Raw genomic sequence first — 25256 nt, 5'->3', positions numbered from 1 at the left:
TGGATTCTGGGCTTATTACAAGAATTACGGTGTGCTCACCTTTCTAAGAAAAGCCATCTCGTTTCTGATATCATAATGCATCTTCTAATTGGCTTCTACTGTTCCTTGCCAAAATTCAGACACATGTTTGTTTGTTTATTTGAGTGGATGTGTGTGTTGGGGCGGTTGTGGGAGAATAAAACTTTGTATAATTAATAGAGCAACTGACTTCTTAATTCATCATCTTGTAGAGGTTTGCAAGAATGACACTGTGTAAATAAAATTTAAAAAAAGATTACATTTAGGTTTACGAATATTCTCCATAGCCCAATCTGACAGCATCCTCGATCTATTGTGCATGGGACTTTTCAAGAATTTATCTCTACTGGCATGGAAAACTTGGACATGTTGGATTTTTTATGCAGGTCAATTAAGTTGCTTTTAAAAAAAACCCTGCAAGGGCATGCTTTGCAAATAAGATTATTTACTATAAATTAGGCGAACATAAGGCCCCATTGAGACAAGAATGTTACCCACCCTTTCCACATGCATAAGTCTACAGAATATAGTTCTGCACCTTGACAACCCTGTTCAGCTACAGGGAAAATCTTATTTTGGTTTATTCCATGGAGACCTCTCCCTCCCCCGAAAAAGGGTGGGCACAAGCAAAAGGGAAGAAAGACTTAGGGAGCAATCCTATGGCCCCTGGACATCTGAGGGGCCATAGGATAGTGGGGATTCCCCCCTCTGAGCGCTCCACCTCGGATGTGGGAGTTGATCCACCCCCTCCCCCACCCTCTCACCCCCAGTGCAGAAAGAACCACACCTGCTGGCCACCAAGATCAGAAAATCAACCTCAGAGAAGGGGAAAAGGGGGTGTTCTGGTGGTAGGGGAGGGGAAGAGACTGAAGACACCAAGATAAAGCTATCCTGAATCTCTTCCTTCTAGCTTCAGCCTGGCAAGGCACTGGATACACCGAAGCCTCCAAGTTCATAGGTGTCCATCTTGTGAGAGTGCAACCCATATGATTGCACCCTTAATTAATTTATGTCTCTAGACCAGGGCCAATTCCAACATGCCAAGCATCTTCTTATGTGATAAAGGAACTTTTAAAAAAAGATTGCTGTTAAAGGAACCCTTAGATGAATTGGCTCTTTAGAACAAAGAAAGGGAGGAAGAGACTATAGAGCTGTTTCATACATGAATGTTCATCATCAGTTGATGAACATGCATACTTGAACCCTTTTCTGATGTTCAAAGTATGTGTAGCAGGGCTGAAGAACCACAGGCCCAGGGGCCAAATCCAGCCCTCCTGGGTTTCCCAGATGGCCACACCCCTTCCCCTAGCTCTGCCCCTTTCCCCAAACACCAATTGTTTGGTAGTTTCCACGTTTCTGTGCAGTTCTTCCCCATTCTAAATGGATGAAATGCCCCTCCTAAGGCTTAGTTACAAGGAGAACCCAAAGCTAAAGTAGGCTGGTATTTTTGGTAATTTCGGCCCCACCACTTTTTCCTTCAGCCCTGCCCACCACCGGAACCTGGCCCCCAGGTTTAGAGGCAGTGCTGTGTGCCACTGAATACCAGCTGCTGGAGGCAGAGCAACACTGGGAGAAGGCTGGAACTATCATGACATTCTGCGTGTGGACTTCACGGGGGCATCTGGTTGGTCACTGTGGAAATTGGATGCTGGGCTAGATACAGCAGAGTAGTTCTTACGTTCTCAAAACCATACTATTTTATGCCAGATGAGTTGAGCTCCAGTAGCTCCAACAACATACAAGCCACGAAGGACCTGTACATAAGGAATCTATGTTGGACAACGTTGGCCTTGAAGTCTACAAACCACTAGTATGGTGCTGAGAGATTGAAGGAAGGAAGAAGGGGGGTGGGGGGAAGGCAGCTGTGGTTGGTGGTTGTTTTTTTGCCATGGCTTTTATTTAGAATGGCTTTGAATGTACGGCTGAACTTGTGGCCACATGACACTTCATTAGGCCCCACACTGTTTTCTTGCTGTTAGGCAATAAATAGGAAATGAAAAACAATCTCTCTTGAACTGTGATGTCATGTTTCCCCTAGATGCAAGATAGACCATGTACTGGCTCTTGAAGAACACTGGAGAAGAATGACTGCATGTCTAAATCTTTGCTTCGTTTGGAATGAATGATTAAAGGACCGGCTCCGTATTCCTTGGTTTGCTGAAAAAGAACTTCAATAAGCTCCAAACGTGTTTCATTTACTGTGCCACACGCCACGCTTATATGGCACCGAGGCTTTTTTTAATATATATATATATAAAACCATCAGCACCCAGCTGTTCCTAGTTAGCTTAAAACAATCCTCTTTGGGACACCCAAGCTGTTTGGGAGGTCCCATAGCCACCCACCACCAGGTGCTTGATATTTGCCAGGCACTGGACTGATCTGCTCAAGACCCAACCAGCTCCTACAGCTATAAGCAGATCAAGGGGTTTACCCACTTCCCTGCCACTCTGAGATTAATAGTGAATGTTGATTTGAAATAAATAGATTAAATGGGCACAAGCTTGCCTTAAAGGTTTGGATGTTCCTACCCTGTAGTCTCAGATATGCAGAGGTCACCTGTGGTTGCTGTTAGCGAGGGGGATAGGCAGTCTGTACATGCTCGGTAGTCAGAACTATCTCTTTATTATAATTTCAGATGCTACAAGGATGAACCCTGGATCTGGAATTGTAGGCTGGGTCTTGGATCCAAAGAGCTACGTTAAGTGTGCCCAAATGGCTTGGGTGTGCATGTGCGTGCGCGCATGTGTGTGTGCGCTGCTCCCTTTGAACAGCAGATCCTAATGTTTTATCACAATCTGTTTTTGGAAGTCCCCTCAATTTCAAAAGCCATTTGCCATATGGCATCAGGAAGAGGTTGGGGTGGATGGGCAGCTGCTGTTTGGAAAACACAAACCCTTGGGTGTATGAAACATTTTGCATGGTTCTTGGATCCTGGCCATTGTGCTGATTGCTGCCAGAGTTCTATTGATGCCTGGATAAACAATTATGCTAAGGTAAACTACCTGGAGAACCATTCTAGGTGATTTGAAATCTATTTATACATTACTTCATTTATTCATTATTACAATACCGTAAATGGCTGCATTTAGGCTAATCGACTTAGTTATACAGCGATACGGCACGGCAATGGCTGCCGGCCGTATAGACATTCACCAGTGATGCGGAGCAGGCAGCCGGCTCTGCAGGATCAACGCCGAGACAGATCCAACCCGGATGGATTCTAGGGGGAGGCGGAGGTGAGTGCTCCATTCTGCCACTGACTCCGGGGGGCTGGATGCTTTAGAATCCAGCCTCACTGGCATTTGTGGCAGGATTCTCCGCCATCCCTATTCCATGGTAAGAAAAAAGACAGAAGAAGTGGTGGGAAAACACAGGAAAGTTGCATGTGGAAAAGGGCATTATCTGGACTCCCTTTAAAATTCCATGAATGAGGTATGGTAATGGTGCAATAAAAGCCTCATCTGGATAGAGATGCAGGAGAAATCAAACCTATAAGCGAATTGGAATGCAACTGTGCACTGAAATCCGCACTTTTCAGAATTTTGTGATCTGCTTCACAATTCAAAAAAATGCACACAAAAATGTGCATATTAGGGGAAATCTTAAATACATTTACAAAATACATTATATTAGGTGGGAACTGCTTGCAGAAAGTGTGCACACTAGGAAAAGGTACATACAAAATATGTATATCATGGAAAATGCACACAAAAATGATATGAATTTTCATGCGAACCTTTTTTCAATACATTTTGCTGCATTCACAAACTGATGCACACATCGGCCGAAATGATCTGGCAATCAGGGAAATGAGAAATTCAGCCAATCTGAAATTCATGGATTCACCCATCCCTACATCTGGAAGCACCCTACGTCTCAACTTCAGGCCCTTCTCGTGTACAAGATGAGCTGGGATAATAACACTGACCTATCTTACAGGGTTATTTTAAGGATTACTGCACGAGGGTGTGTGAGAAGTGCTTTAAAAGCTCACAGAGCATGATATAAGTGCTACATGTTATTCCTTCAGTATCTCAAAAGGCACCTAGAGTGAAAGATTTTGGTAATATTTCTTTCTGGCATTTCTACCTAACTGTTCTATCTATAAAAATATATATAATCAAGGCAGCTGACAAAGAAGGAAACAGCAGTCAACATGAATGAAACAGCAATTTAAACTATTTGAAACATTTTGTGGCAAGGTTATTATGATAATATGCTATAATATGAACATGTCTTTAGTTTTAATGAACATAATAAATGAACCCATTAAAAGGAAAATATCAATTGACAGCCATAATAAAAATGGCTTGCTGTTTCATTGGCTAATACCAGGGACTGGCTCCTTGAGTACAGAAGTGATGCTGCAGATGCCACAGCAGTGAAACTTGAGCATCTTCAGACCTGGCGCCTCCTGGCTTCTCATTCTGCTCACCGTGTTTGCACGTGCGCATTGACTTCAGCCCCGGGGGTCCTTGCAAGGGCGGTTAGATCATTCTTTTCACCATGCCCCCTTTTATCTTGGGCTTTTCTCCTGATGCTGGCAACAAACATGTTGATTAATGTGTCAGCTTTGTGATGCAGATACTTGTCTAGCTGGACCCATACTGAGGCTTACAACTCACTTTGTCCAGCCCAGTGAGCAGGCATCGGATGACTGTGGCTTTCACTTAACTGCCTCCGCTGGAGTGGAGCCAGAAGCCTAGAGGTGAAAAGCTCTTTATACCATAACCAATCCCCTTTGAGTAGTCTAGTAGTCACTGCCTCCCCCTCCCCCTCCCCTCCCCACACACACACACATTCCTTCTTATTTGGGCTTATAGTTTTGCTTCTGAATTTGAAGATCTAATCTGACTCTTCCTTATCTTCTCTGTTGCTGTGATCCAACAATGGAGCATGGCAAATAATACACAGGGCTCCTGGATTTGTCCCTGTATACTAACATATGCAACCAGGGAAGCAACTATTTGCATAATACAGGTGCCTTTTGGGAGGCTATTATTAGGTTATTGTGGTCCAGTGGACTGGCTTGTTCATACTCTGGGCTCTGAGCTTATCATCATCTAGTCTGCAATTGGGCAAGGCACAGGCAGAGAGACAGTGCAAATGTACAACTTCTTTCTGTAGACAACTTACTATGGACAAAATCTGATGTGTGTGTGTGTGTGTGTGTGTGTGTGAGAGAGAGAGAGAGAGAGAGAGAGAGAGAGAGAGAGAGAGGAGGAAGAGGAGGAGGATAATAATAGTAATTATTATTATTATTGTTGTTGTTGTTGTTGTTGTGGACCTAGGCTAACTTTGAGCAGTCCTGTTTTCAGATTCAAATGTGTGTGTGTATGTGTGTGTGTGTGTGTGTGTGTGTGTGAGGGGTGCAATTCTGGAGACAGCAAAGAACATGTCCTTTAAAAATCCCCATCTATTAAGGTTATGTTGTTCTGTAGAAATATGAGACATAGTATAGTTTTGTTTGTCATAACCACTCTAAACAATGAAACTGGAAAATAAGAAGCTACAATGACCATTAGGCATTAGAGATCCATTTTCTAACTCTGTATCTGTCCAAATAATATCCACTGATATGATGACCAGATGTCAGCGCTGCAAGATGACCAGATGTCAGCGCTGCAAGATGTTCTTTTGGGTCCTGTTTGTTTCATCCTGCTGATGCGATAAAGGACCAGACTGTCCATTCATTATTTGTCTCCAACCCTATGTTGGAGGTGCAGGTGAAGTAGGAAGATGGCTTCCTATCACCTCCAACCCACCATTGCCATTTTGAGAACAATTTTTCTACATGCATGCATCCAGTTGCGCACTTTAACAGAATCCCATGCCTCCATTTCACAGCTCTAATGCTAGTTCCTCCTGCAAATTGGTTACAAATGACAGCCCTTACCAAAGGGGTAGGCAGCCTGTGACCCTAGGACCACACATTGCCCTCGCCCAAGTTTCAAAAGACCTCTGCAAGGAGTCAGTCCTGTAGGACAGAGAGAGAGAGAACGGGTTGCCCCTTTTTTTCTTCAGTCCCTAACGCATTCCCCATGGCAATGTGGTTGTCAACAGAAAAAAGATTCCCCATCCTTGCCTTACAAACTCCATCTTGTGCCTATCAATCTGGGGAGAACTTTCCAACCACTAATTTCAATGACAACCCAAGCTCAATTGTCAATAACTCCCAGGCATGGCATTCATCTCCCTTACACTAAAGGAAAGGGAGACAGGTAGGAATCCAAAGGACTATTTAGGTAAGCCCAATGGTTTGTATGAACCCAGTAAGCTTTTGGCCTTATAAAAACAACAACAACAGCAACAACAACTGCAGGCCCCATGCCAGACTGCAAACTGCTGTTCAAACCCCTCTCCATTTCAAAAGGCTGATTTTACTCTGTTACTGTTGTGTTTTTAATTGTGTTTAATGTATTTGATTTATTATTGTTTTTACCAAGTTTTATTAGTGATTGTAAGCCACCTTGAGTACCATTTTTGGTAGAAAGGCAGGGGACAGGTCAAATAAATAAATAAATAAATAAATGAACAATTAGCCATGTGGAATGGGGGCAGTTTTTCAAGAAACTGAAATCCAAAGCCCACTTCAGCTCATAGTACTAAATGAATGGATCTTTGGTTCCTGACTCAAAAGTGCATTGCATTAGCCGATGATCATGGGCTGTAAAATGGATTTAGCAAGGGAACAGCCTCCAAGCCCACCTAAGTTAAGATCATGGTTAGGTATGGCTGTCCTAATAAGTACTGGTGGTGATGCTTAATTCCAGTAATTGGCAATTTCCAATTGGCAGTAATTGGCAAGTTCCAATTTCAGACCTAAGCTTTGCAGTTGAAATCTATCTATCCTCTTCTCCTTGCTTGGCTTGTGGGGAAAATAAATTATGAAAGGGTTGTCTTCCAACCTGATTTTCAAAAGGAAGATTGAAACGGATCCAATTCTGCAGCCTTTGCATCTTGCAAAGTTCCCCGTGGACTCCCATGCACATGGAGATGGTGGCGGTGGGGAATCTCAATGGGCGTCAGAAAAGAGCGTGGGTCTATTCCCAGTGTTTTGCATCTATTCCTAGCTCCGTGCTAGCAGGGGGCAACTGCTCTGCACTGCCAACGCAGCATTGGTTTGGTTCCCTTGGCAAGCTCTGGAGTTACAGTTTCAGGATGATGATGTCATGGTAGCTATTTCAACTTGGAGTGGAAAAAGTCGTGCCAAATGTCTGCGCTGCAATATCTTCTTTTCATCCAGGACCCAGGGTCTTTCTAGCATGACAATGAATGCTACACTATTCGCGTAACCATGCCAGCATTGGCACTGGTTTCTCCTTACCTTCCAAACACAATTCAAGCCCTAAATAGCTTTCCCTACCCTACATACCTTAGTGACCCACCTCCTCCTTTATGTTCCTTCCACAGTCTTTCAAATCAGCCAAGAATGACCCCTTGATTATAGACCATCTGGGTGCCAAGGCCACACCACGAGGGCACAGAGAGAGGCTTTCTCAGTGGCAGCCTCTCGGTTGTGGAACTCCCTTTATTTGGAGACTTGCCAGAGTCCAAGCTTGAGCATTTTCGGGAAGGGTGTGTGTGTGCGTGTGTGTGTGTGTGCGTGTGTGCGCATGCGCCTTGTTTTGATTTATTTTATTTTGGTTGAGCTTGCTTTGAATAATTGTAACTCATTATAAAGCATGGCATTTTATATTTTGGATGTGTATTTTATGTATTTCCTTGGAGTGTTTTTTCTTTAATGTTCTTACTTCCCCAATACTTACAGGATGAAGCTGGTTAGGAAGGTTAATAAGCAAGTTGAGGCAAGACGAGCAGTACTGGTCCACTTGAGGGAGGGTCTGCCTTGCACCTCCCTTCTATCACCATGGAGGGTCAGCCAAGGGAGAGGGGGGGCATTCAGTCCAAAGAGTGCAGCTGCAGAGAGCTTGTATGGGTGTAAAGTAAACCACATGGGACCACACCCTGCAGAGGATTCTGATTTTTGGCACAATCTCGGCACCTGCGTTGGTGTGTGAATTGCCTTCACTGTGGTTGTGACTTGGTGAGCAGTAAGGAGGTACAATCAAAGGGCCATGGCTCAGGGGTAGAGCCCCTGCTTTGCATGCAAACGATCCCAAATTCAATCCCCGGCTCCTCCAGGGAGGGCTGGAAAAATTGCTGCCTGAAACCCTGGAGAGCCAGTCAGTGTCAACAATACTGGGCTAGATGGACCCATGGTCTGACTCGGTATAAGACAGATTCCAGTGTCCCAATGTATACTCTCTGATGGGGCCCCACTGAATCCCATGAATTTCTGTGGAGAGGTTTGGGCCCTCGGTAGGACAGAAGATCAGCCTACCGTCCACAGCTTCATCTCTTCCCCAGCCCCCCGGGAAGTGGGGAAGAAACACATTAGGGACAGGCAAATCTGTCAGTTTCACTTTCTCTCACATTCAGTTTTTGGAAATGTAAAGTTTTTTCTCTCCCAAATATGAAGAACTTTGCAAATTTTGGAAAACGCTTATAAAAGGTGAACCAAAAGTCTGTATCTGCCAAATTTGGTAGATACAGCAGTATTTCCAGCATGGAGAGGATGATGTTGTATCTGCCTGCCATACAGCTGTTAAAATGAGGCACCTATTAGGAAAAAAAGAGGTGGCAACCCTAACTCAGCACCACAAACAGGGCTGAATACACAGGGATTCAAACCCAGATTTCTAAGAGCTAAGCACTCAAAGCCCTAGGCCTGGATGAACAAATCTATCAGTTTTGGTTTTTCCCACATTTATGTTTTCGAAATCTCAACTTCTTTTTATCCCGAATGTGGAAAACTATGCAAATTTTGATCTCTTCTTATCAAAATGAAACCAAAATGAAATTTCCATCCATTCCTAAACACACTAGGAGGATCAGGGATCTTGCTGGCACCCAACAAAAATGCAGCTGACCCCCCACACTATGGCTTGAAGAAAGCCTGTGGCTATTCCTAGGCAGAGTCCAAAAGGAGGGAGAGGGGAACAGCAAGCCAGGAGAGAGTAGAGGCGTTTATCTTTGAAAGATAAATGAATATCTCAAAAACTACACTCCCTTCCTAAGTTATGCAGACGGTGATAAAGAGGAATGGCCTGCACATGACAGATGAGAACACATGACTATTTTATCATCTTAATCCCCTTCCTCCCACAACTGCCACCAGAAGGGCATCTGAGGTAACATCTTGCCCTGAGGGGGATAGGAGAAGAGGCAGATTAAGCCTGAACTCAAAAGAAGAGAACTGCAGAAGAGAAGAAAGAAAAGAGGGAAAGGGCAGCAAAGAACAAGTCAGCCCAGAAGGACAGTAGATGCAGCTCAAACCCATGTTCAGTTGATATATTCCCATCCATCTGGGCAACTCAATCAAGCTTTCTCCCACCCGCCACACCCTGCCCTGTGCACCTCCTTCTTCCTAATCCCTTTCCTTGTGTCTTTTTAGACAGTGAGCCTGAGGACAGAGGCTGTCTAATTATTAATGAGCAAAGAAGGTCACTGGTGATGTGCCAAGATCCACAGCAGCATGATGGCAATACATCCGGGTCGCCCTTTCATCTTTGAGTGGTTCAAGGCATCTGGGGGAGGGGGAGGTGGCTTTGTTTTGATTTAAACCTCCCAACTTTTCTACATACCTTAAGGCAGCCTTCCCTAACCTGGAGCATGGCTGAGGGATGCTGGGAGTTGTAGTCTGAGGAGGCACCAGGTAGGGATGTATGAACTGTGTAAAATCTGCTCTGAGTTTCGTGGATTGTCAGGCACCTTTTGTTCTGTCATCCACCCACAGATGAATTTGAATGTTTTCACGTCATGTGGAAAAATACATCAATAATTACATAAGCAGTTTCATAACAATTTACATAATTTAGTTTAGTATGTAGCATTTAGCATATTGTCCCCCATTCCATCCCACTTTTCCTCAGCAGAAACTTACATATTTTGGGAAAGTAAAAAAAAAAACAACATCCAGAAGTCCACGGACTCTGTGTGGCCTGAGCGGATCGCTCTGCAGCGGATTCTGCAGGTCGGATTCTTAGAAATCTGAGCTCATTTTAGTCCATCTCGAATTTCTCCAGCATCCGTAACACCAGGTCGGGGAAGGCAGTCTTCAGGGATCTTCCCAGTATGCAGTACCAACATCTTGCTCTCTTCTTAGTCCTGTTCAGGCCTCCACTCTGTCTACACACAGCACACCCATTTGACCATCATAGAAAGCAATAAAGAATGAAGAGATTTATTTTGGTAATGCAAAGTGGACTATATTAAAATATGTTTGTACCTGTAAGTAAGGCTGTGCACCACTTCGGTACGAAGGCCAAATAACAAGGTGAAGAGGGCTGATTCGGAGGTGCCTCATCATGATACGAAGCAGATGAGACCAGCACTGAGGCACCTCAAAGCGAAGCGGCTCCTCCACAAAGTGCCTTGCCTGCCTCCTATATTCGGAACTCTTCTTATGCCTTCTGAGCAGCCTAGACAGGCTGTCTCCAAAATGTATCAACTTCTGAATGATCATGTGGAGGGGCAGGAGGAGGAGGAGGAGGGAGGGGGAAAGGCGAGAGGATGCAGAGGCACCAAATGTATCAGTTTGAGAGAGATCCGGCCACCAGGAGAGGCGGGGGAAGGGGAGAGGAGAGGGCTGTCTCAACGTTATTTGGCTAGAGCCGTGGTCTCCAAAGTGGGGTGCATATACCCTGGGGGAGCAAGATGATCCATTGGGGTGCGCGAGACACCTGATAATTGAGCAGCCTCCTGCTGCCCTGACGAGCTGCCATTGTGTGCAATGATGGTGGTGGTAGCGGCAGCAGGGTAGGGATGTACGAAAGGGATGTACTTACCTTGTCCCGCAGCTTGCTTCGTGGTGGGGGGGAGGCGCTTCGCTTCTCCCTCCGAAGTTCAGGCGAGGGGGGGGAGGCGCCCCGCCCCGCCTCGCCCGGCCGAAATTCAGGCTGGGGAGAAGCGCCCCGTCTCCCCAGCCGCGAAAGAAAAAGTGAAGAAAAACAAAAACAAAAACCCCGTGATAGGCTACGTAACGATTAACGTAGCCTATCACAGCTAGATTTCCAAAGTCAGCTGTGATAGGCTACGTTAATCGTCACGTAGCCTATCACGGGTGACTTTGGGGGAAAAAAAAAAGCGCGTACGCAAATGGCGGCGGCCCATGGGCGCCGCCATTTGCGTTCCTTATAACGCGTTCCCTATTTGCGTTGCCCTTATTTTCGCCGTAGTCTACGTAAATCTTTACATAGACTAGACGTGCCAAAATAAGGAACGCAAATGGCGGCGCCCATGGGCCGCTGCCATTTGCATACGCGCTTTTTTTTTTCCCCCAAAGTCACCCATGATAGGCTGTGTGACGATTTACGTAGCCTATCATGGCTGACTTTGGAAATCTAGCCGTGATAGGCTACGTAAATCGTCACGTAGCCTATCACGGGTGTGTGTGTTTTTTACTTTTTTATTTTGTAATGGCGGTGGCGGCAGCCAGTCGGGAGACCGGCCGCTGCCCCCGCCCCCACGAAACACCGCCGCACCGCCGCCAGGACCCGCTGCTGAGAGGGACATTCGGCCACGGTAAGTCCCATCCTGGGGGGGGGCGGGGGGCCGGCAGAGGTTTTCCCCAACACTTTCGGGGGGCCGAATGCCTCGGTGCTCGGCCTCCCGAAGATTTGTGGAGAAATTCTCCGCCATCCCTACAGCGGGGGCAGCAGCAGGATGGGACGGGAGCCGAGAGGGGAGCTCCATGGCATTTCTCTCTCTGCTCCAGTCCTATTCTGCCTCTGCTGAAGCCACTGGGAGCAACTGCCCCAGTCTCTAACAGGCATGGCAGAGGAAGCCTTCATCCTTCCCACTCACCTTTGGCAGAATGAAGCCAAGAATAAAGCGCATGCTATGGGGACTGGGTAAAACGAAGATCCATAAAATAAAAAGGGGATCCTCATGATTTCATATGATTTTTGCAGAATAAACCCTCCAAACCACCATCCAATCACAAAGCACATCTGCCTCCATGGACTGAACCAGAAAAATCATGGAACTGCCAGCTGTGGGTGCAGCCAAGGTGCAAAAACAGGGAAAAATGGCTCCCCCCATTCCCCAGAACAAGATGGCTGCTGGTGTGCGTCCAGAGGGCCTAGGAGCTGGTGGCAGCTGTGGCGGCAGCCCGCCCGCATTGCAAGCTGCCGCCGCTGGTCTCACTCACACCTTCACGGGCTCCTCGCAAGCAAGGAACCCGTGAAGGCTTGAGCAGAGGCAGGAGTCATCCTCCAACTGGGCGCCCTCCCCTCCTTCCAAGGAAGGGAGAGAGAGCAGTTGGAAAGCCACTCCTGCCCTCATGCCTGTCAGGGGTTGGTGGGCTGCGATGGGCAGTGCCTTCCCCGGCAGTGTCCGCAGCAGCTGTCCTGGTGGTACCAGCGGTGGCAGCGGCAGTACCTCCCTGGTGGCAGTGCCCCCCCATGGAACAAGGGCGTCCAATAGGTGTCCAAATTCTGCTTCAGCTTCATAGGCCGAGGCGGGTCGGGGTGCCCCTGAATCAGCCTGAGCTGAATGGGGCCTGCCTCAGAAGCCCCAAAGTGGCTTCCTAGTTGGATCGGGGGGTGGCATGCACAACCCTACTTGTAAGTCTTTTGAGGGCCAGAGGGTTATATTAGGATTTTTTTTTAATGACTTGTATTATTGCTTATTACTATCGTGCTCCTTTTCTCTTTGTAAGCATGTATCTCCCCAAGAAAAATCAATAAAATAAGACCCCCCCTTCAAGATCTTCCAGATCTAAAATTATACTTCTTTGCCCGTTTGAAGTCCTAAGGTACCTGAGACGAAGAATATTCTAAATGTGATCACCCATCCAGCATGTCTCTCAGGCGCCACGAAGATTAAATGAAAGTATCATAAGATGAAGGCCTTTCACTTTTAATCCTTTTACAATGAACCTTTAGATAGTCTTGGGGGCAGGGTGCCTTCTCTGTGAGTAATAGTGTGGCTTGTTCCTCTTCTCTAAGTTAATGAATACGCACAACAGTAAGGTAACTGGGACCCCTCCCCTCCCTCTCCCCCATTGGATGGGAAGGAAAAGTGCAGTAAAGAAGGTAAAGGAGGGAGAAAATGCCCTGAGATCAGAAAAAATGAGACATATGTTGAAAATAATTCACATAATAGCTATCTATCTATCTAGCTAGATAACATAATAGATTTCTCCAGACTTTAAACAAAAAATGTCTTGGATTCCAAGATAAATACAGAGAAGTCCACCCCTCCCCTTGTTCCCCTCCACCAGCAAAAGGACAGGGTGGGGGTGGGGGTTAAGTGTCCCCTTTTTAAAGGTGTTAATAATTTTTAACAAATGCTCCAAAATTTTCCCGCAAGAGATGGCAATGTAACAAGACTGTTGCTGTGTGGTGTGTTATAATTTACAGCAGCCTCCCTCAACCTGGTGCCTTCCAGATGTGCTGGACTGCAACTCCTATCATTCCTAGCCAGCAAGGCCAACAGAACAATGGGAGTTGCAATCCAGCATTCCTGGAGGGCACCAGGTTGGGAAAAGCTGATTCACAGGCATTCCTATTCTAGCTCAGCCAAGCCCCATCCATCAAGCCCTCCTCCTGGTGAAAACTAGCCTTATCCGGTACTGACTTACACACATGGTTGTTTTCTAATAAACACACATATTTTATATCCCCAGGAAAGTATAGAGGAAGATATTAGAGAAAGGGCTGTGTGTGAACAATCAAAAACACCCCCTCCCAAATTTGTCTTTGAAATACTTCCACAATCTTGAAACAAGCTACTCACACTTAGGGATGTATGAAAGTCCCTTACCTGATCCCGAAGCTTGATTCGCGGTGGGGGGGAGGCGCTCCGTCCCTCCCCCCGAAATTCTGGCCAGGGGGGAGGTGCCCCATCCCTCCCCCCCCCAGAATTCTGGCCAGGGGGGAGGCGCCCCGTCCCTCTGGCCGCGAATCCTCCTGTCCTGCTGGGACGCAAATGGTGGCGGCTGTAGCCGCCGCCGTTTGCGTCCCTGCAGTCAGCCGTGATAGGCTACGTAAATGTTTACGTAGCCTATCACGGCTGAGTGAAAAACAAAAAACCGTGCTTACGCAAATGGCGGCACCCATGGGCGCCGCCATTTGCGTACGCACAGTTTTTTTTTTTTCACTCAGCCGTGATAGGCTACGTAAACATTTACGTAGCCTATCACGGTGTTTTTTAAAAATCTAGCCGTGATAGGCTATGTAAATCTTTACGTAGCCTATCACGTTTGTTGTTGTTGTTGTTTTTTAACTTGGAAATGGCAGTGGCGGTGGCCACTCAGAAGACCGGCCGCCGCCGCACCACCGCTGCACCGCTGCCGGAGCCGCCGCTGCCAGGGACATTCGAGCAAGGTAAGTCCCATCCTGGGGGGCAGGGGGTGGACTGTTTCTCCACCAATTTCGGGGGGTCAAATGCGCTGGCATTCAGCCTTCCCGAGATTCGTGGAGAAATTCTCTGACATCCCTACTTACACTGCATTCCTATGCAGGTTGATTCAGAGAAGTAAGACCCACTGAGTCCAATAGGTGTTACCCTCAGGTAAATGTGCACCCTTAGAATAAATTAGTGCCTTGAAAGGTGCACGGAAGCATGTCGAACCATTGGTCAGAGTATTCATAACTCACAACCCATCTCAAAGATGGTGTAGGACAGCTCCTCATAGCCCCATCCTTCACCTATCATAGGCCAGGTGAGGAACATGCATGTCTATTGGATCCCTCGATCTCTTCTCCACTTGGTTAGGCAGCATCTGGTGACTTGCAGTGGAATGTCTGAATGTCTGCAGTGGAATGACTGCCACCACAACTGGAAATCATTGCTTTGGGATAGACCATCCTTCCCCAACAGGGTGCCCTCCAGATGTTATGGACTGCAACTACCATCAGCCCATGCCAGCATGGCCAATGGTCAAGGATAATGGGAGTTGTAGTCCAAAAATCTGAAGAGCACCAGATTGGGGAAAGCTGGAATAGACGTATGAAAGTCCCTTCCCTGTCCATTTTTTTTCTGAATGGTTCATTTATACATATTCAAGGAACCTCTTGGTGTTTCTATCAACTCACCAGTAGCGATCACCTTGCATGTGTAACCTGGCTCCATGTGAGCTTAAAGGCAGAATCCTATGCATGTTTAGGCAGAAAAAGACTTACAACTTCCAGAATTCTCCAGCCAGCATGGCTGGCTGGAGAATGCTAGGAATTGTAGAACTTTTTTCCATCTAAACATGCATAGGGTTGCACCCTCACAGTTCCAGTGATTCGAATGAAAAGGCACCAGAAGGAATCCTGGTTTTAAAGCCAGTGACTCAGGCCTGGCCTGGGACATGTGGAGTGGAGAAAATATTGCAGTTTATATACAGAAGAATTCTCTTCCCTCTCTCTCTCCATCCTCGCAGTATTGACAGCAAACTTCACATCTGGAATTAGGTCAGGGGGCGTGGCTTCCAGACAGCGTTAAGCCCAGCGCAAGGCACCTCTTTATAAGGAAACAAACTATTGACATAGATGGCTGTTTTAGGGGCCTGAGGTTTTGTAGTCATTAGCCAAGGTTAATCGGTTACAGGAAGTGGACTGATAAGGCATCAGCTGCTCCTGGTAATGGTAGAGGTTCCCGAGGGTGTGAATTTTACCTGAGGTCACCCAGGCCGGGCCCCTAACCACACAAGTTACCCATTTAAACCTAAGCACTCATTTGAGCCAATCTACACTGCAGCTCTCTCGTGAAAGTGCTCCAAGGATCCCGGTGTCAGCTCCATGTGGGTGTCACTGCAGTCCTCAGCAAAATAAACGTGACTTCAAACACAAGTAAATATGTGTCAGACAGACATCTGGTCAATTTGCAGCCACCGCCACCGTTTTAGCTGGGCTGAGGATCCGGATGTTGGAAGAGTAACGACGGCTCATTTTAGGACCAATCCTGTGCGTGGTTACCTGTGAGCAAGCGTCACTGACCACAGAAGGGCTGGCTCCTGAGTGGATTGGGCTACCAGTGTGGGTACGATCGGGGCCTTAGTCGGAACACTTCGTAAACAAAGAGAGCTGGCGACGTGCTGAGACCCACATGGCGGAAAGAAAAGTGATCGAGAGAGGCTGCCGGTCTCTAACTGAAGAATGGGGCGGCCGAGTGGGGTGGGGAGTTTGGGTATGGAAGGGAAGCAGCCGCAGGTTTTCTTCGCTCCGCGAGTTTCCCTAGACTGACGTGCCCGTGAAACAATGCGGGTGCAAAATCACAGGCCAAGAAGATCCCGTCTTCACCCCACTTGGTTTGGAGGGATGTATGTCCCTACCTTTTCTGGCAAATCTCCTGTGCCTCTGACCCGACAGGTGGAAATCTAAGAGGCACAGACAGCGCCCAGAGACGGACCTGTTAACTAGGAAGCTCCCCCTGCCCCAGGCTTAAAAACAACACCTTGCATCTAACCTGGACTCCGCGTATGGGCTTCAGCAAGCTGTTCTTGGTCCGCCTCCGTCCCCCATCTACGACGCTGGGGTTGGGGGAGGAATAGCAGCACTGACCTACCTTACAGAATTGTTGTTGCGATTACGGATAGAATGGATATCCAGCTCTCTGAATACTAAAACACGCGAAGAAACAAACAAAACCCTGTATGCAATACATGCGACGCAATAGCAACTTATATCCCCATGATGGGAAAAAGCAACACCTGTTGAATTTCTGACCGTCACACAGTTGCTTGAAAAGCGACCGGGGCCCGGCTGTAACACAAAGGTGACTCCCGTATTTGACCGCCATGGGTGGCCACCTATGACACCGTGCGTGCGAGAGCGGTGCGTGCGACTAAGTTTCAGTTCTGCTCCTCCAGCCATTCTGGTCCACAGCCGCAAGGTCTCACTCAAACGGTCTCCACTCCTACAGCACTTCGTCGGGAAGCAACCCCACCCTTGCCCGGCTCGGTAATTCCAATCACGAGAGTGAAAGGAGGCGGGAGGTTTTGCTTGCGCCCCACTTCACGGACAAGCACGCGCTTGGGGCGGGGAGGCGGTAAGACGTGCCCTCTTCGGACACCCTTTCCCCCACTGCCCTAACTGCATGGCAGCAGCGCGGCGGGTTGACTCATCAGGATTAGCTGATCTTCTTGATTTAGGCGTGAAAGCCTCCTCCAACAGGCAGCTGCTGTCGGCATGCCATCCGCATACCACAGCCGCCGGAACAGCAAGGGAGGCGGCGGGGCTTGTCCATCACCTGTCGGGATGCACACTCCGGCGAGCGGCGGGGCGGAGGGGGAAAGACGACGAATCCCAAGGTGCCGCTCCCGTTGCGCCGGACGAGCCGTTCTAGCTTGCCTCGTCTTTCCCGGGAGCCAAAGGGTTAAGCTAGAGGGGGCGGACAGGCCGAGAGGGGCGCTGGCTCGCTTCGGCACCGGATAGGCGACGGCCTCCAGCAGGCGCGCCGGAGCGCGCCGCGAGGCTCAGGTTTCAGCAGGGCTCGACCACAATGGTAGGTGTCAGAGACACGTGGCTCCTTGTAAATGAGACGTCAAAGCGGCAACCACCGCGCCTCTCCCCCCCGCCCCATCCACCCGCCGCCTCTCCCAAGGCGTCTGCCTTGCGCCCTCTTCCAGGGTGGGTGACGGCCAAATACCGGGCGGGGGGAGGAGAGGGAAGGAAGGAAGCGAGCGAGCAACATGACAAAGCAAAACCACCGGCCGGTCCTGTCGTCTCTCTCCTCGAAGTATCAGAACTTTCCACACCCGCCCGCCCCCGGTCCCCGAAACCCAGCCCGCCACCCCAAGCTGCGCTCCACTCCACTCCACTCCCGAGCGCGCTTGCTTGGAAATCGATCCCAATGACCTCGGTGCGGCTTATTTCCGAGAATGCATGGATAATGTGGTGTTCTTACAAAGGGGTGGCTTTAAAAGGGGTGGGTCCTCGTGGGTCATAATGAAGACGTAGCCTCACCGATGCAATGAATGTGGGCTTGAGCACGCTCCGGGAGAGAGCGCAGGGCAGGAGGGCCTGGCGTGCTGTGGTCCATGGGGTCACGAAGAGTCGGACACGACTGAACAGCAGCAATGAAAAGATCAGTTAAATCCAGCCAGCTCCCTTTGAACTGTCCAACGCGTCCGACTCCACCTCGCGCCTCCCAGCCGCGCACCAAACAGAATCCACGGGGGCTCGTGTTTTAGTGGTTGATTTTAATTCTGAACTGAACTTTCGACTACAAGGGAATGAATATAAAGAATAAATAGCAGACTCTCTTCCATTTACAGAGGGTTAAAGACATTTTAAAAAAGTTCACTATATACAATAACACCGTGTCCTAAACTTTTATTATAATATCTCGACGTCCATAAAAAAAAAAATCCACACGTAACTCGCCCATACATTTTCCGAACAATGGAAAATCTCTTTATATATATATTTATATATATTTATAAAATGTTACTTTTCTTACCAAAAGTTGACGTTTCTTAAAAAAAAAAAGACTTCGCAACAAAAAGAAAAAAGCGAAGTTTTTTTTGGAGGGGGGGTTGGTTTGCTTTTCAGTTCCCCAAACGCTTCTCTCTGGAATATAAATTAAAGGGAGGAGGGTTGGGCGGAAAAGGAGACCTTCAAGACGACGATCAAGGCGAATACTCTGACGAATACAGTAGACGAGAATGCGTTCGCGCTGCAACACCGACCGACCTTTTTAATAGGAGATTCAAGCGGGGTTGGTGGTGGGGCGGATGCGCTATGACATCTATCCACACACGCGCCCTCTCTCGCAGCCGAAGGAAAAGACAAGACACTCTCGCCGCAGACATAACAAAGCTACATTCCCCTACATATTACAGTGCAGTGCAACGTTTGAACCAAGAAGCCGAAGCTGTCCGCATTTGTGTGTGTGTGTCAAGGTCCACCGGAGTCTGGTTTATTTATTTATTTTCGGGGGGGGGGAGGGAGGAAGAGAGGGCGGGCGGGCGAGCGGCGGGGGGCGCGCGATGCTCCGTTTCGCTTGCGGTCGCTGTCTCTTGGGCGGCGGCGGTGACGCTGGGAATTAAGTGCGCGTGTAGGAGCGGCTCCCTTCCCCTCTGCCCTCCCGCTAGCAGGAGCACTTGCACTCGGCGATGATGGGGTACTGGATGGGGATCCACGCGCAGCGCTGCCCCCCGCGGCGCTGGCACCGCCACCGCAGGATGGTCAGATGCACCGACTTGGCCGGCTTGCACACCATGCCCTCCGGGACGGAGCACGACCGCTTGGCGAAGCAGCTGCCCACTTTCACGTAGCGCGGCCAGAAGCGGCTGCCGAGGTCGTTCCACGTGTAAAGCACCGGGCAGAAGGTCTGAGACCACAGCCACAGCTGCAGCTTCCGGCGCAGCTTCTTGCTCAGCCGGTGCTTCTTGCTGGCCTGGAGCCCCCCGTCGTAGAACTCCAGGCCCTTGATGTCGCTGGGCATGGCGCCCGACGGCCGCTGCCGGAGCAGCAGGTCCAGCTCGGCCAGATCGTCCCCGCCGAGGCGATCGTCGGGCAGAGAGACCGCCATGAAGTTCGGGTCGAAATGGGTGCCCAGGAGGCCGCGCAGCAGCGTGTCGTTCAGGTCCTTCTCCTTGGGGTCGAAGATAGGATCCGGGTGCTCGATTAGATCCACCAAGGGCAAGTTGTCGCTTGGGGCCGGGCGGATGTGCAGATAGTGCTGGCAAGCGCCCTGCTCCGGCCGCAGACCCAGGAGAACCACCGACGCGTAAAGGATCGCACACCACTGGGGCTGACCCATCCTCGGAGGGGAAGGGGGGGAGGGCTCACCCAGAAGCGGGCCCGAACAAATGCATCGGAGAAGCTTGCGCGGGGGAGGAGATGGCGGCGTCGGCGGTATCCAAGCAAGGCGTCGGCGAGGCGGGATCAGCTCCCCGGTGCCCCCGCCCAAGACGCGCCGCTCTGAAGCCACCTGGAGCAAGCGCTGCCTCGCTGCGCGCGCCTTTCCTCGCGTCTGGCGAGCGCGCAAGAAGTAAACGAGATCGAGCAAAGACCGCCGCGCGCAGACGGCGGATGATGGCCCCTTCGCCGGGCGCGACCGCTCCTCAGGCTCCGGGGCTTGGGGCTGTTCTTGCGTCGCTCAGCAGAAGCCCCCGCAAACTTCCCCTCCAGTTGCCGTCTCTTCGCAGCCTGCGGCCGCCGCCGCCACGCACGTTGGCACCAGCGCGTCTGCTTCGCAAGGATCCAGCGCCTTTAAATTTCCTGCACTTTCTGCTCCATCACTATGGAAACCCCCGACTCGCTCTGTTCAGGCAGCGCTCCTTAAAAGAGGAAGGGGAGAAAAGGCGGGAGGGGGGAGGCGAAGGCGATCCCTCCGCTACCGAAGCCCCGGGGCCGCGCTCAGCTCCGGCAGCCACCGAGCCATCCACGAGGGGGGCGAGTGTCTCGCCGCGTCCCGCCGCAAGCGCGCCGCTCCCGCGCGGCCTCGGACGCGACGCTCGGGGCAGGAGGCTCGCCTGTGGCCGCCCTGCAGCCGGCGAAGGAGGGCTGTCTTCGTCAGCTCCGCCGCCACGGGTTCAGTCCTCGGCGCTGGGCATTCATCCCCGGCGGCAGCCCCGGCTAGGCTCGAAGTTCCGAGGCGGCGCTGCAAATGCGTCCCCTCGCCGCCTGCCTGCCTGCCGTGCAGGAGTTCAGCTGCAGAGGCAGGAGGTCTCTGCAACCTTGCGAAGCATCTAGCTCCCCACGTGCGTCCTGCTGGCTGGCTGCTCCTCTGTGTCTCCCTCGCCCTCTTTGCGCTGCCCCCCACAAACTCTTTCCCCTCCTCTTGCTTTTTTTCTTATTGCCCCGCTACCTGGTGGCTGCTGCATTTATTTGCGCGGCTCCACACATGAGCCCGTGATGTAATTTATAAGCGCTCTTGTTGGCTCCCTGCCCGAGAAGTTCTCTGCAGACGCCTCCTCTCTCCAAGCGTGAAATTGCTGGCTAATGCTAATTCAAGCTGGAGCAGAGCGCCCTCTGCCGGGGGTCGCCGGAGCGCGGCTCCCGGCCGGGGTTTTGTGCTTAATATTCCCGGCATGGAGGCAGAACGGGGTGGTTACGCAAACTGTCAGGAGGCCTGAGTGGAGCTCGCCCATCATGCTTTGTTCCCCCCGTTCTCGTTTCCGTCGAAGGGCAACTATGAAATCGTTGGAACACGGACAGCAGCACCTTATGCAGGAAGCGTCTTAGACCCATGCCTGCACACTCTGGCCTTCAATACTTCCATGGAAGAAGAGCTCTCAGTTTCCTTAGGCCAGGGATAACAGCCTGGTGCCCTCACGATTTTTGGACTACAACTCCCATAATCCCTGGCCATTGGCCATGTTGGCTGGGGCTGATGGGAGCTGTAGTCAAAACATCCCAAGGGTGCCAGGTTGCTTATCCCTGCCTTAGACAGTTCCTTCCATTGTTTTACTGAGCTTCTCCTCTGGAAGTGAAGTTCAACTTTAGTCAATACGATGTAGTGAAAAAATTCATCTCCCTTTTATTGCCTGGCAGGCACATCTTAAATCCTTGTCCACTGTGGGATTTCCTGTCTGCTTTGGGAACCATCACAAGCTCCCTGTCCTTACCTTCAACCCCTCCATGGCCTTGCTGAACCCCTTCTCTCTCCACTCTTACATCCAATATATCCCGGCTGGGGACCGTTGCTCCTCCAGCTCTAACCCCCTCCACTGGTCAAAGGTCTCCTGCCTGCCTCCTCCCCCAAACCCCTCCGCCCTTCCTCTCTTACTGCCCCTTATGCTTGGAACCACCTCTCGGAACACCGGAGGGATGCCACCTCCCTTTTGCTCCTCAGCTCCCTAGTTTCCATGCAGCCACCCGTGACGTGTTGCCCTCTGGATGTTTCGGTCTACAACTCCTATCAGCCCCAGCCAGCATGGCCAATGACGGGGGCGATGGGAGTTTTAGTCTGAAACATCTGGAGGGCACCATGTTGGGTAAGGCTACTGAACTGCAACTAAGCCAGTAGCCAAGCCGAACTACATGTACAGTAACTGCAACAATTGCATATTCTTCCCGCTTCCCCCTCCACTTCCCTTCCTCTGTTGTTGCCCCTGTGTTGAATTTTAGGTTGCAAGCTCCTCGGGGCAGGGACCTGACTGAAAAGCACCATGCACTCAGACGGTGTCAGATAAACAGATAAACAAAAGTGAAGGTTTTACAAGCAGGGTGGGCTTTATAGTGGCACCAAGTACTACTCTAACACTATGTGTATGTAACCCAGTCACACAACACACAACATATCTAATTGCCCACAATGTGGAAGAAATCGCTTTATAACTGCCCCCCTTTCAAACTTTAAAGGTTTTCCTTTCACTGTATACCTGCTGTACAGTGAACATTTTCATATATTTTCTCAGTAAGGTGTCATCCATGCATCGATCAAAAATAAAGCACTTCGTTTATGTGAGTCTGGTGTCAACTGAGTAACAAACAACCTCCCCCCCCACAAAAAAACTGGTTTTTATCCATCATCACTCTTTATGCCCTCCACCTTTCATTCTGAAATGTTGCACTTTATTTACTTGGGGCACCTCTAACATTATGCCATTTTCATAACCTGCCACAAGAAAAACAAGTACAGGGGATATGCAAATCCATTCCCCATCCACCACCACCCCTTATTAAAGACTCCCCTTGCACAAAGCCTCTGCATCTAACTAGATGAAAATTGGCAGGCTTCATACCCTCAGAAGGGGCAACCAGGCCTGCAAAGTTCATCCGATTCTGTCAGAAAGAAAAAGTTATAGGGAGTTGCCTTTTTAAAAAATCAGAATTTAAAGGGTACATGCATGAAAAAACACCTGTGCCTGCACTTGTTTGTCTGAAATTTGACAAGTTTCATTCACACTGTGCACTTGTTCAGAGGGTTGTGAGAATCTAGTACTATTCAGTTGCTGATGTACACAACAAATAGAAATGCATCAAGTCATAGGAGGATTCCTCTAGCAATACAGCAATGCACAGATACCTTGTAAGGCAAGGCAGGACCAGGACAACGTGGAACATTTTTGCGGGTCCCAGGCACTCCATCCTCTCTGTTTGGATTTGGGCTTGCAGATCCTAGGAAAAGTGTGGGTGCATGGAGGGCAGGTTGTGAGTAGAGAAGGCTCCCCCCTGCAGATGTCTGCTTCCAAGTTGTGGAGGGCAACAAGGAGGCAAGGGGAGCTAAAGTGCTCATCCCAGCTTCCCCCCCCCCCGCCCCCTTGCATGTTCATTCTACACACGAGTAGAAAGCCTGAGTAGGGCTAAAGTTACTGCACTTCAGGTTTAGGTGTATGGTCACGTGTGTGATAAAATGACTGTAACCACCACCACGAGACATTTACAAACATTTCAGAAGAACAAATATAACAATGCGGTTGCACTTTGCTTAAGTTAGTCAATAAACTACATGTAGTACGGTACTAGACTTACTGCTATTAAAGTTTAATAGCAGACCCACCACTGTCTTCAGTGAAGATGGCACACATGATTAATTTCAAGCATCTGTTGAAGTCCATCACAGATCTTAAGTACTTAATTTAAATGGGACCTGAATAGGTGTCTTTTTCAAGCCACCCTCTTCCCTAATCTGGTGACTACTGAAATCAATAGTATTCTCCATGGAAATATCTCATGGCCTTAAGTATTTTTTACTATATCATGTCAGAGCATTCTGCATCATGCTCACCAAGCTGTTGAGTTAGGATTAGCTGAATCAATGAACAAGTTTTTATTTTATTTTGGGTGGGGGGAGAGAGCAGTAGTTTTGCTGCAAAATTTATTGTGATCCCCCCCCCCCCGCTACCCCTTACTTATACTGTAATTATATTTTCAAGAATTAACAAATCTACCTAAGGCCATGATGAGTTCTCCAGTCTTTAAAAATTAAGAACAGATGTGTTCCTTTAAAAATACTCTCTGACTCATCCAGATGTTCTGGGCTTGATCCAAGGAGTTCTAGGTGAAAATTCAGAGTCCTGGGTTATATCAAAAGAATTGGCCAACATGATCATAGCAGGCATCTCTTGGTTAATATTTCTGTGGCTCTGTGAAATATGAAAAGTTTATCCAGTTGTCTTAGAAATAAAAATCAGCCAATTTAATTTGTAATGAATTATGTACAAATATGCAAGTTGCAACTAATATGGGCAAAACATGTTTTGGGTCAAGAATCCATTGTGTACACCTTCACTCGTATAAATAAACCCGAGTATGGTATCTAGGTATGTTTATCCAGGTATTTCAGATATCTTTTCAACTGCTAAATTTATCAAGAATACCTGGATAATATTTCTTTTGGAAACATTATTTCTGTTGGAGCTGAACATTGTTTTGAGGAGGGAAAAATCTACAAAGATGAAATGTTTTAAATAGTGCCCTCTGTCTCCTTCAGTTCAAAGTTTAAATTCTTGATTCCACATACTATCGAGAGCAATTATACACTGAATGGACCTCAATGAAATAAAATGTATTGAGCCAGTAGGGCAGCCAATAAAATATTTTTCATCGCTTTCAAGGTCTCCCTGTTTTTACGAGTGTGGAGAAAATAATATAACTAAAAAAGAAGCGAAATAACTTTGAAATGTATGTTCATAAAAGTGACTGTTTAATTGATGAATACATGAGTATGGCACATTGCATTACTTGAAAAACTCACACACCAAATTGCATGCCCAGGAAGGAGAATGATAAAGAGGTTACTTTTTACATTGTTAAATATTCATTTATTACTTATGTAAATGATAGTACAAACTCACTGTAGCCCCTTACACCACATCAAATACCTTGAAAAGGCACCATTGGATGGCTATGATCCTCCCCTTGATTCTATACTGTTAATATTATTGTCACAAGATGATATAATTGCTCTGTGTTAAGCTGTGTATTCTCCTTTAGTTGACAGTTGTTTTTGTACATTTGTTTTCCCCTAAAAATGCTGTTTTAAAAAGTGATAAGATGGTATCTTGGCGCTCCATATTTATCCCGCAACAATTTAATTCAATTTAATCTGGTTTTAATAAATCTTGTTTTTCATTTATGCATGAAAGCTGTTGCATGGGGGCTTACACCTGAGTAGACATGCATAGAATTGAGCTGGGTTTTGTATGCATGGTATGGGACAGGTGGGGTGAGTTTGAATAGGTGGAGTTTGGGGTCAAAGTTGGGGTGGAACTTTGAGCACCACTAGTTTGAAATGGCACCAGCCACCACTACTCCTAATGTTGACATTCCAAGTCCTTATGGCTC

The 25256-nt window shown here is 48.5% G+C and overlaps 1 protein-coding gene across 1 annotated transcript; it reads right to left on the bottom strand.

The window, feature by feature from the left end:
- Positions 1–18204: 18204 nt before the first annotated feature.
- NOG (noggin) lies at positions 18205–19871 on the bottom strand. Its single transcript, XM_084832330.1, has one exon. It carries the CDS (start codon positions 19780–19782, stop codon positions 19108–19110), a length of 675 nt encoding a protein of 224 aa, XP_084688456.1. The 5' UTR covers positions 19783–19871; the 3' UTR covers positions 18205–19107.
- Positions 19872–25256: the final 5385 nt, after the last annotated feature.

Source organism: Heloderma suspectum, chromosome 2, assembly GCF_057233095.1.
Source record: "Heloderma suspectum isolate Gila_16-S chromosome 2, 16-S_ref, whole genome shotgun sequence".
Lineage (NCBI taxonomy): Eukaryota > Metazoa > Chordata > Lepidosauria > Squamata > Helodermatidae > Heloderma > Heloderma suspectum.
Note: the sequence above shows the minus strand (reverse complement) of the source record. Positions and strands in the feature narration are given on the sequence as shown.

What these genes read in the sequence shown, in the direction of transcription:
- NOG (XM_084832330.1), bottom strand. Translation starts at nt 19,782, where the DNA reads ATGGGTCAGCCCCAGTGGTGTGCGATCCTTTACGCGTCGGTGGTTCTC.